Source organism: Dendrobates tinctorius, unplaced genomic scaffold, assembly GCF_039654945.1.
Source record: "Dendrobates tinctorius isolate UK_male_01 unplaced genomic scaffold, ASM3965494v1 ptg000149l, whole genome shotgun sequence".
In the NCBI taxonomy this organism is placed as follows: Eukaryota; Metazoa; Chordata; class Amphibia; order Anura; family Dendrobatidae; genus Dendrobates; species Dendrobates tinctorius.
In genome coordinates this window covers 1435202-1447742 of record NW_027361816.1, presented here as the reverse complement: position 1 = coordinate 1447742, position 12541 = coordinate 1435202, and the positions used below count along the sequence as shown (strand labels likewise).

The window sequence follows — 12541 nt, the reverse complement described above, 5'->3', positions numbered from 1 at the left end:
CACTTCTCAGTTTCATGCAAACGTGACATTATCCTCAATCACAAATTTTTCTAAGAATAAACTGGGTAGATTGTTAAATGAATAAGATGCCGCCTTTGTCTGTACATAGTGAATTAAGTATATAGTGCCAAGTACTGCTCATATAAGAGGGTGATGGCCCACTCTTGCACAGGGGCCCACCAGAGGATTCTTCTGTTCTCCTGTGGGCCAGTCCAAGCCTGGCATGCAGCATTGATATTGCATTGGAGGTCCTTCACAATCTTTCCCTGCAAAGCTTCAGTTAAAAGGGTTTTCCAGGTCTATTTTTTTTTCTACTATGGGCCTAAAAACTAACAGGCAGGTAGTTTCTAACAGAGGCAACTACTTACCTGTTCAGGGCCAGCTGCAGTTCCTCGCACAGACAAATGACTAAATCAGTGCCGCTGTTCTTTAATTCTCACAGTAGACGACTGTCCAAGAGGTTTATACCTCAGCAGTCGTAAAGTGATGCCGAATCTGTGTTTACACTATTTCTAAGAGAGGTAGATTGCATTGTATTGAAACTAGGTGAGGAAATATACAAGGGGGTATTGATATAAAGATGGCCTGGCCTCGGAAAAAAAATGATCACCCCGATTTATCAAAGTGTTTACGCCAGAATTGTGGCATAAAACTTTGCGCAGCTGTAAAATCTTTGCGCAACATGACGAATTGCAACTTTTCACACCACTTTCTTCCAGCTTCGCCAAGGTGTGTGGAGCTGGGTAGAAGCCAAGACGGGATTAAGCATGGCATGTATACTCTTTTACTTCCTTCCATGCCCAGGAGATGTGGTATGATAAGATCATGTTCCTACACGGTCAGACACAGCTTAGTTACCCGCTGTTTACCTTGGATACCAGCTCCTAGAGCGAGCACGCTGGTATCCAGGGTACACAGCGGGTAACTAAGGGACACGCGCGCTTAGTTACCCGCTGTTTACCCTGGTTACCAGCTCCCAGCGTCTGCTTACAGCGCTGGGAGCGCGCTGATCGTTGGTCTCCCGCTGGCCAGCACGCATCGCGTGTGGCAGCGGGAGACCAACGATCAAAAAATGGCCCAGGACATTCCTGCACATTCAGCGATACCCAGCGGGGGGGGGGGGGGGGGCGGTCGCTGATGCGTCCCACACACAGCGAGATGGCTGGCGAGATCACTGATGCGTCACAAAATAAGGTGACGCATCAGCAATCTCGTTAGCGATCTCGCGTAGTGTGAAGTACCCCTTAGAGTCTGCCGGCTACAGCGGCCTGTTCAAAAGTTAGCGACATTTAGGTGGTAAAAATACACTTTTAGATTTCTTTCATGCTATTTTGCATTGCTTCCTGAAAATCACATGAATGGTTAACGCACTATCTGACAGAAGTTTTCAATACACGAAAAGACAGTCTCAAAATCACTAGTATTTGTTGAAGTGTTCCAGAGTTATTACCACATAAAGTAACACTGGTCAGATTTTAAAAATTTGGCCTGGTCACTAAGGGGTTAAAATTACCTTTTCTACTCAAACTTTGCACTTGTCACAGTAAATGACTTGTTTACAAAGCAAAAAGATTTATTTTTGTTCACTAGAAATATTCCAGGCCAAATATTCATGGACACCTCCTCGTATGGTGAAACCTCATTCACACCTCCCAAAGTTTCAGTGAAAAATTGTTTTCCAAAAAGGTGGTTACCGCTCCACATCCTTCTGATAGCACATATCAGGGTGCTCCAGAGACGATGCCTCTACTCTATGCCTCTACTCTATTCTTTTCTATACTTTTAATTTTTTATATCTATTTTTATATACTTTTGGTAAATTCATTAACTACACTTTCAAACATTTGCACCACTTCTTCACTCCCTCAGAACATCGTAAATCATGAGAAGAGAACATGATTTGCATCTCTCTGACTCCAGCACCCTAATATACCATTCAGCACCCAGTATCCTTTAGACCTCTATACTGTAGGAGCAAACTCCACCACTGGGCCCGTGTGGCCACCTACAGACCCCATTGATCCTCTCCTCTGAGGTCCCGATCTGACAGACCCTGCCCTGCCAATCTATGCTATGTACTATAAAGGAAGGAGACTATGGAGCACTCTTTTGGGTGAAATCCTGTGCACCTATCTACATGTCCTCATTCCTACAAATAATATAAATAATATATTGTGAGAACCAGCACTCACCATTGATTGAGTGACACAGAGGTCCTGGTTCGCTAATGTTGAGCACAGAGTCGGAGATGCCACTGCACAGAGCTGATGGGCTATTTGGTATTGATGTAGGAGAACTTGGAGTTGAGGGGTCTCTGAAATCGGTAGCTAGTGTGGACCCTGTAAAGGAAGGCATAAGGATTACTATTTAATGTGTTTTATTTTTAAGCATAGGGCTACAGATATGCCGTAGATAGCTCTAATGGGAATATGAAAAATCGGATTGGAAACAAATCAACTAAAGGGAACAAAATACAGCAAAAAAACTATGGGCTCCTGATATATCTCCCTCTGCTCCAGTACTCTGGTGCTTCCCACCGGTCTTCGTTACTTGCTTCAGCCATGACACATCCGTCTACCCACATGACCGTGTCAACCAATCACTGGACTCAAATGTATGACAGGAAGCAACTTAAGGTCCCTATACACATTAGTCAGTTGCTGGAAAAAACGATTGTTTGGCTGATCTCCCGTGACTCCTTCATGAACAGGAACGCTCAGTTTGACCAAACGCTCCTGTGTTGTCTATGAAAAAGGCGATACAAGACTTCTCCTGGAATGATTTAAGTGCAAGGAGAAGAAAAGGATCAAAAGTGTTGATCCTTCTCTCCCACCGGCATCATCTTTTGGGGAAGAGTAGGGAAGTCCAAATACACATTACATTTTAAGCTGATGCCACCAGGCTTGGCCTGACTTTTATACTAATATGTATGGGGCTTTAAGACCAGTGATTGAGGCCTTAAGGGCTCATTTAGACATCAGGAGGACGGTAATGTCACGATGGGGGCAGGCTTTGCAGAGTTGAGAATCTCTCCCCTCCAAGTGCTCACCCACCTATCCACTCTGTTTCCCCATGTGTTGACTTCTCCCGTCTGTGCTCTCTTCTTTGACCTGTCTACCCATGTGCTATCCCCCTTGTCTGCTGTCTCTCTCCTTCCCCTCATGTGATGTCCTGTTTGAGCTGTCTCCCCCCTGTGCTCTGTCTCTCTCACCCCTGTGTCTGACCATTTCCAGAATATACCACAGCTCCTGGGCAAGGGAGGAATCAAAAGACAATACTGACATTACAGCAGGAGATTACAGAGGATACATTTTGTGAGGTAAAATATTGTTTAAAAACAGTCAGTGAAATATTTTACCTGTTTTTATATATATTTTACCTTACAAAATGAATCCTCTGTGATCCCTTGTTGTAATGTCAGTATTGTCTTTTGTTTCCTCCCCTGCCCAGAAGATGTGGTATGCTCCGTACATGGTCAGACACAGACAATTTTTAAAATGAACTTTCCTTCATGGGAAAACCCCTTTAATGTGACCAGCTTCCTCTGCCTGTAGACATGTTGCACATCTGCCGCCGTGATCAGCCGAATGATTCACTGCACTTGCACAGAATTCGCGTAGCGTGCAGTGCGACGATGTTCCGCTGGTGGTACCGCGCAAGAGGCTGCGTGAGTGTGTGTGTGTGTGTTGTGCGTACGGCGTATAGCGAGAGTGTGTGTGGTGTGACGGTGTTCCGTTGGTGGTTCTGCGCAATAGGTTGGTACCAGCAGCAGTTTCCATATTGGGACACTTGGGTGTCCCAATATGGCGGTAGGTGAACTTCCTCCGCTTGGAATTCTGGGATACGCTGACATCTGAACAGAACTGGAAATGAAAACATTACAAGGCAATTATATAAATAGATTGGTAATCTATGGGGTAGGTCATATGTCCATTTTTTTCCTTGGACAGAGTAGTCAAAAGAAAAGCACAAAGACTTGTCTAATATTGACTCGATTCTCGAATCAAAACTGCCAATGGGTCAGAGAAAAAAATTGGACTGGACTTGGACACCATCTGTGTGCTATCCAATTTTCACCGACTGATAGGAGAAGCTTGAGAAATTTCGTTTTCATCCCAGAAAACTCTGACCAAACTCTGATCAAAAACACTGAAGAAACTTGGGCTGTTTTACTGTTAACGAGAAAAATCATTCATGTCTGAATGAGCTCTAAGACAAGTGATTGACGCCAATAGTCACTGCGGTCAATTCTGACTTAAAGCACCACTTCAGTGTTTTTTTTATTTCACAGCTGGAGTAGTGGAACTAAGGCACCATCTTCAGCTGTACTTGATGCCGGTCCGGTTCCACGCCACCATCTTATGACCGTAAGTTTCTGATTGACCAGAACTCAGAGATAATGGTCACAAGTTCTTTGAGAACCTTGTTCTAGCTCTTATAGACTTTCCCTGAGTTGTGACTTTCAGATCACCCAGCAAACACTGGAGCAGATCCATAAACTGCTGGAGACCAACCAGAGTGACGCCAATAACAGCTGAAGATGGCGGCAGATAAGTATGATACTAGGTGCAAGGAACTTAGATTAGAAGCACCACTCCAGCGGTAAAATAAAATGCTGGAGTGGAGCTTTAAAGAGAAAAGCCCCTAGTCGAAATTATAATTTGTTAAATTTATTGTAAAACTTAATGGATACTGTAGTACTTTCTATATGAGCTTCTACAAAGACAATTGTTGCAAATGTCAGCTATGGCATGGTACAATTCCTATACTTTATCATAGGAGATAATTATGGGGTTTGGATAAGCAGGTCATGTATGCAATTATCAGATAATATTGTATCATCCTGTAGACACTATAACATGCAGTATTCATGAATCCAGTACCATAGTCGGATGACCGCATGTACAATAATACAATATGTCACGGCCCCTATGTGTTAGCAAGACAGCCTACATAAAATCCTACCACGGTTCATATGAAAAAGCATCTTTGTGAATAATCCCCCAAGGGAATTCATCAGATAGAGATAGATCCAGGACTAAGGGATGATATTAGACATGACTACACATACACTGTCTGCTATATCCCATAATCAATTGGGTGATACACTACATGAAAATAACAACTAGTGCTCCCTAATGAACCATGACAAGTACCTTCATCATCTAACCATGACTATAAGTACTGGTGTAACGAAAAAAAAAAGTGCAGGTGCTGTGACCCACAGAGGCCCAAAGTGTCTGCATCATAACATAGAAGGAAAGCTCCGATAGTGGAGCTGCGTCCTGCGGAGCGCGGTCACGTGCCGTCTCATGTATTCTACATTCCACTCTCAATTATGTCTATTTCTCTGCATGCCGCTGCCTAAGATTTCTCGTTTATTATTACCAGCTGCTAATTCCTTTGACAGGTGCTCTAAATAATAAATAAGATGGCAACTGCATTATTAAAGTGCTGCAGAGATGTCCCATATTTCTCGCTGCCGCCTTGTGCTAAGCATCAGGGTTTTGACTTAGTCTCTCATAACTGCTAATGACTACACAGTCACAAAAAGGTGGTGCATAAAAAGATTGCTAAATATATGCATGTCTGCACCAGCTTTTGCTAATCATTTTTAGTTGTCTTATTCCAAATGCACACCATCAGGTGGAGTGATAGCAATTGATACTGACGCTATCCACTTGCTGAGGAGTCACTGCGAAACGTGCCTTGGAGGGTGGGGTGGAGCATGAGCAGTGAACTTCAATATCATGGCGGCAGCACTCGTGATCCGCTGCAATCCTCTTTTTTTTTTAATTTGATATGTCCTCTCTCTGGTGTGAGCACAGTGGCTGGAGAAGCAGCCATGTTTGGACTTTATGCCACTCTTCCACTTAGTTTTACCAAGCACAACTTATTCAGGTGAGCGACCAGCCCTCCATCTCACTTCCTGGTGTCTGCGGAGTTACACAAACTGCGCCTCTTATGTCTTTTCTCTGCAGTCTATTGAATATCAAAATTTTATTGAGTGATGGTATAGTAGTTTTCTATTTTTATACATAGTTAAATATAGAAGGAATTGCTCATCTCGCCATTCTGAATTAGAGTGATCCACTTAGGTCTTGAAAGCAAAGTATGATTTGTACATGCGTACTGTAAGGAGGTGGCGGGAACCCTCACGTGCCTCATTTCCCTTGGACACTATGCACATCTATCACATGTGGCACCTTGATGTCTATTCATGTTCACTACTGTGGATGTATTTGCTATTTGTCATGTACTGTAATGTCGATGTCTTTAATATGTGTTCTGCATAGAATCAGGGCTAGGATAGGAATTCTGGTAGTATAGGACCGTTGGGGGATTAGAATAGTGGGGGCATCATAGAATAGAATAGTTCAGTTAGCATAGGGGTGTAGCAGTTGGGAGGAGCTATAGGGCAGTGCAGTACAGAGCAAGGGGATATAGTCAGGACACTTCCTGATAAGGCAGCAGAGCCCGGGCAGCAAGCAGTGAGAAGAAGACAGTCTGCCAACCGTGGGGATAAAGCTGCTACAGTAGGAAGGGGCCTCAGGCTGAAGATCGTGCAGGCGGGCACCAGCGTAAGAGGGACGGTCTAGAGAAGGATCCCGGGTCTATGACTGGGGCAGGAGTAGCTGAGATGGCACCTTTCCCTATTGGAACCAGATGAGGAGATGGCAGGAGCTGGTGACACTGAAGGCACGGACGAGACAGAGATTGTCTAGAGATAAGGCAGGGATTGCCGGAAGAAGGGAGACAGAACTGACAGAAAGGATAGAAGCTACCCGGAAGGCAGGGAAAGTTCAGAAGATGTCCCTTTGTGTAACCTGTGCAGCAAGTGTGATGGATGCTCTACTGTTGGAAAAGAACTTTGCTTCTGAGATGTTTTGTGGAGCTTGGGAACGCGTAGCTGGAGTGACAGGACCTGAGAGGACTCTGACAGTGAATGTAAGTGTACTGTTGTGCACGCTACACATGCAGCAGAAGGGACACTGCATTCTATTTGTGGGGCACCAGGGTGTGGAAACCGTACAGCCCATTGCCACGACTACCACCCTAGCTGTGTTACACATGTATGGGAGTTAAAAATACAAAACGGCGGAAAAAAAGGATCTTTCGAAGACTTTTCTCTTCTTACCATTGAACGGGGCATTATATAGTATTTGATGTCAGACAAATATACATCCCTAGTAGATTCTAGTTAGAGCATTGAGCTATTTAAAGTAAAGTTCTTACCCAATATGCGGATCTGCATGATGGCTCCATGTAGACCAAAGAACATCCACAAAGGCTGTGAACAGTCCACGCAGACTTGCATTCCAGTATTGACACCATTATGACTCAAATGTAGTTCACCTTCTGTGTTTATCACAAAACCCAAGATGTCCCCACTCTGAAGAGGAACCAGCACTCGACAGACAGCCCAGAACTCCTTTCTGTCGACCAGTGACTCTGGATTGTATGGAAGGTCACTTGGTCTCATTGTGCTGGGATCACAAGAGGTCACGCCATAAGACAGACTACCAGATCTTGAAGCATTTGATTTGTTAATCTTGACAAAGATGGTTTCATTTATTCTAAGAGATCTATTGGTAAATACTAAAGTCCTTTCTTCTCGGGCATGCTCCAGCCTGGCCACAGTTTGGTCATCTAAAGTCTTGATATGGGCCCCTCGGAGCTGATGAAACCGGAGATCACTTTCCAACTGTGATGGAAGTAAGTGGGAATGCTGTGAGTTGAGAGAATTCTGTGGAATCGGACACATTGCCGTCATGGACTGAAAGTTTTCTTCCTGCAAATTCAGGTCACACAAGCTGACGGACAAGCGAGTATCTTCTGTTTCTCTTCGTAGGGATGGCCGGGGGATGGCAGTAAAAGATCTCGGCCGCACGGAGTCCGGTGGGATGATTTCACTATCTGTAGATAAAAAGCAAAATTTAGAATTAAGAAAATATGTTTACTGTGAATGCATTGAAAGACTTGCATTACAAATTTGTTCTGCAAATTTACTCCGACACAATTCAAACAAGAGTCCGTTTACACAGGATGATGATTGGCTGAACAAATGTCCATAAGAACTCTGGTTCCTAACCTCAACCCTGTGTAAACTTGTCTGATGACCAGAAACCATTGTTGTTGGCTTCATATCCCCTTGTCCTTGTGTGCTGCCACTGTTTTGGCTTATGCTGGCTGAATGGGCTTGTTTGAAGCATGCAGAAAGCTTTCAAGGAGCATACACAGAACAGTGAAGTGTGAACAGAGCCTAATTGTTTTTGTCATAGGGCTCTTACAATAACAGTGTTATAGATAAGTCACCAGTAAGGGGAGACAATAAGATTCTGATTCTTCCACTCAAAAATGATTTTAAAGCGAATCTGTCACCTTTTTTTTGCCCTATTAGCTGCCGGCATAGACATCGGGGGCTTATCTACAGCATTCTGTAATGCTGTAGATAAGCCCCCGATGTAACCTGAAAGAGAAGAAAAATACGTTATAATATACTCACCGAGGTGGGCGGTCCGGTCTGATGGGTGTTGCGGTCCGGTCCGATGCCTCCCTTCTTCATGCGATGGCATGAAGTCAAATCTGACTCAACAGGGCAGAGCAATGCGCCTGCGCCGGAGCCATTACAGGACGGCAGAAGAGGACGTCATTGCATGAAGGGAGGAGCCGGACGGGACGGCGACACCCATCGGACCGGACCGCCCACCTCGGTGAGTATGATATAATGTGTTTTTCTTCTCTTTCAGGTTACATCGGAGGCTTATCTACAGCATTACAGAATGCTGTAGATAAGTCCCCGATGTCTATGCCGGCAGCTGAAAGGCCAAAAAAAGGGTGACAGATTCCCTTTAAGAGCTTTGACTGTGAATAGAGGAGAGACAAGTAGATGATTTACCTCCATATTAGAAGATAAGCAATGCAAATATTTCCCCAAAAAGGCAAAACATCTGTGTCCACCACTGTATACTCTTAATGGATGAGCAGATTGCAGGAAGTTTTATGGATATACATACTGTACGGTTATTGTTTTTAAAAGATTTTTTTGTTATATTACTGGTACAAGAAGGTTAAAGAACTGCCAGGCTGCTCAGGTCACCCCCACTGTCCAGACTTATAGAAACATACAGGCCATTAACACCCAGAAACTTCTGAAGAACTTGCAGTCTTCATTGGCCCCTATCTCCTCCCTCTCATGTCCTGATTCTGCATTGAAGCATTACAATGAAACACTTCAAAGTGCCCTGGATGAATTTGCACCCCCTATAAATAGAACACCACAACGCAGACGGCGACAACCCTGGCACACGGTGCAAACACGTTTCCTGCAGCGGTGCTCCAGGTGCGCCGAACGTCTGTGGAGAAAATCCAATCTACACGAAGATTTCATCCATTTTAAGTTTATGCTTAGAACATACAACACTGCCCTTCACCTCTCCAAACAAACCTATTTCAACACCCTCATCATCTCACTGTCCAATAACCCGAAACGTCTCTTTGACACTTTTCATTCTCTACTCAATCCAAGAGTACAGGCCCCAACCACGGAGCTCCGAGCTGACGATCTGGCCAATTACTTCAAAGAAAAAATTGACCAGATCCGACAGGAAATTATCTCCAAATCCCCTCATACCATGCACTGTCCTCCCTCCCCCACTGCATCTAACTCACTCTCTGATTTTGAACCAGTCACAGAAGAAGAAGTAAGCAGGCTCCTTGCATCTTCTCGCCCAACTACTTGCACCAGTGACCCATTTCCGTCACATCTCCTCCAGTCCCTTTCCCCTGCTGTCACCCCTCACCTAACTAAAATATTTAACCTCTCTCTCTCTTCTGGTATTTTTCCCTCCTCATTTAAGCATGCCATCATACATCCACTACTTAAAAAACCATCCCTCGACCAAAACTGTGCCGCTAACTATAGACCTGTCTCTAATCTTCCCTTCATCTCTAAACTCCTGGAACGCCTGGTCCACTCCCGTCTTATCCGCTATCTCTCAGAAAACTCTGTTCTCGACCCTCTCCAATCCGGTTTCCGCTCTTTACACTCCACTGAAACTGCCCTCACTAAAGTCTCTAATGATCTGCTAACAGCTAAATCAAATGGTCATTACTCCATGCTAATTCTCTTGGATCTCTCTGCAGCATTCGACACTGTGGATCATCAGCTCCTCCTCACTATGCTCCATTCCATTGGCCTCAAGGACACCGTTCTCTCCTGGTTCTCCTCCTATCTCTCCGACCGCTCCTTTACTGTTTCTTTTGCCGGTTCCTCCTCCTCTCACCTTCCCCTTACTGTTGGGGTTCCTCAAGGATCGGTTCTAGGCCCCCTCCTCTTCTCCTTGTACACTGCCCCTATTGGTCAAACAATCAGTAGATTTGGTTTCCAGTACCATCTCTATGCTGATGACACCCAATTATACGCTTCTTCTCCTGACATCACGCCAGCCTTTCTAGAAAACACTGGCGATTGTCTAAACGCTGTGTCTAATATCATGTCCTCACTATATCTGAAACTGAACCTGTCAAAGACTGAACTCCTTGTGTTTCCTCCCGCTACTAATGTACCTACACCCGACATTGCCATTTCCGTGTGTGGTTCCACTATTACTCCCCAGCAACATGCCCGCTGTCTTGGGGTCATACTTGATTCCGAGCTTTCCTTTGCCCCCCACATTCGATCACTGGCTCGCTCTTGTCATCTGCACCTCAAAAACATTTCTAGAATTCGACCTTTTCTTACTTTTGACTCTGCAAAAACTCTTACTGTTTCTCTTATTCATTCTCGTCTCGACTATTGTAACTCTCTTCTAATCGGTCTCCCTCTTACCAAACTCTCCCCTCTCCAATCTGTCTTGAATGCTGCAGCCAGGATCATATTCCTCACCAATCGTTACACCGATGCCTCTACCTTGTGCCAGTCATTACACTGGCTACCCATCCACTCCAGAATTCAGTATAAACTTATTACCCTCACCCACAAAGCCCTCCATGGCTCAGCACCACCCTACATCTCCTCCCTTGTTTCAGTATACCACCCTACCCGCGCCCTCCGTTCTGCTGATGACCTGAGGTTAGTATCCTCAATAGTCAGAACCTCCCACTCCCGTCTCCAAGACTTTACACGTGCCGCGCCAATTCTTTGGAATGCACTTCCCAGGTCAATACGATTAGTCCCCAATCCCCACAATTTTAAGCGTGTCCTGAAAACGCATTTATTCAGACTGGCCTATCGCCTCAACACATTAACCTAACCTATCCCTGTGTGGCAGAGCCAAAAGTTTTACCATAACCAGGTTCCCAGCATCATGTTCCCACATGCTTTATGCATCCATTAGCCCTCTGTGTCTGTACTGTTACACACTTAACATTATGGCTGGTCCATACAATCAGGGCAACTGTTACCACCCACCTTTCGTGTCTACCTCTTTCCTCATAGACTGTAAGCTTGCGAGCAGGGCCCTCACTCCTCTTGGTATTTGTTATAATCTACTGTATGTGATTATTGTTATGCTGTAATGTCTATTGTCTGTACAAATCCCCTCTGAAATGTAAAGTGCTGCGGAATATGTCGGCGCTATAAAAATAAAATGTATTATTATTATTATTATAAGGTTATTATATATGGTGACTGTTCTCAAATTCATCTCACAAGGAACATACAGAGTTACTTCATAAACCTAGAGAAAAAAACTGGGAAATCGGTCAAATGAAATTGGAAACTAGAAACTGACCTATTATAACAAGACGCTCTCCAGATAAGAGCCAGGTATGTTACATGCTCAATTAAATGTCTTCTGCTTAATGTGGAACCGAACATGAGCCTCGCAGCTTGGATATAAGAATGTTCCTAATCTTAAATCTCACAGCGTTTTGTTTTATGAGTGCCTGGCAGGTTTCTCACTCTGTCCCTGGGATCTCCTCCTCGTTGAATTTTCAACTTGAAGACCTCACATTTTTACTGATGACTAAGCAGTAAAGTGACTATAATATAAACATAAGAGAAAATGGAGAGTGTCCAGATGGTGAACTACAACATCCATCACCTAAAGGAGCCTCAAACTTGTATTAAAAGAGGTTGTCCACTTCTAGACAATATTTGGTCAAAAAAATTACTAAAACACAGCCATTTGGAACACAAGTTTGCTATTAATAACAACTTTCTTAATAAATATCATAACAAGTGGCATAAGTGGAATTTGAAGTTTTTAGAAGACTAATATTTAGGATGATTGGGTTCTGAGATATTCTTTCAGTTGCTAGGTTAGGCTGGTTAAATATGTAATATTTATTCATGTAACTGTTACATTTTTAGGTCACTACATTTTAACTTCAAAATTTTTTTTTCTGCTTTTCTCTTCCTGTAAAATATTTATCAAATCTGACTAGATGTTCTTTTCTGTATTACTACTTGAAATTGTGTAATATGGGTTTTCTAATTATTTCCTTCCTCTCATGAGCATTAATTACTTATTCAGGTGGCCATACTTGGATTTTGTTTTCTCCCCATTTTTAAGTACAATATGTGGTAACATAAATG

At 43.8% G+C, this 12541-nt stretch overlaps 1 protein-coding gene across 3 annotated transcripts in view; it reads right to left on the bottom strand.

Moving 5' to 3' along the window:
• Positions 1-12541, bottom strand: part of NEURL1 (neuralized E3 ubiquitin protein ligase 1) — a 406160-nt gene that overhangs the window by 10850 nt on the left and 382769 nt on the right. For 2 of the 3 annotated variants that reach the window (XM_073546577.1, XM_073546578.1), the window contains exons 4-5: positions 7237-7917; positions 2193-2339 (exon numbers count right to left, since the gene is read on the bottom strand). In XM_073546577.1, coding sequence (XP_073402678.1) covers positions 2193-2339; positions 7237-7917 — 828 coding nt within the window. The remainder of the gene's footprint in view (positions 1-2192; positions 2340-7236; positions 7918-12541) is intronic. The other variant, XM_073546579.1, reaches the window with a different exon arrangement.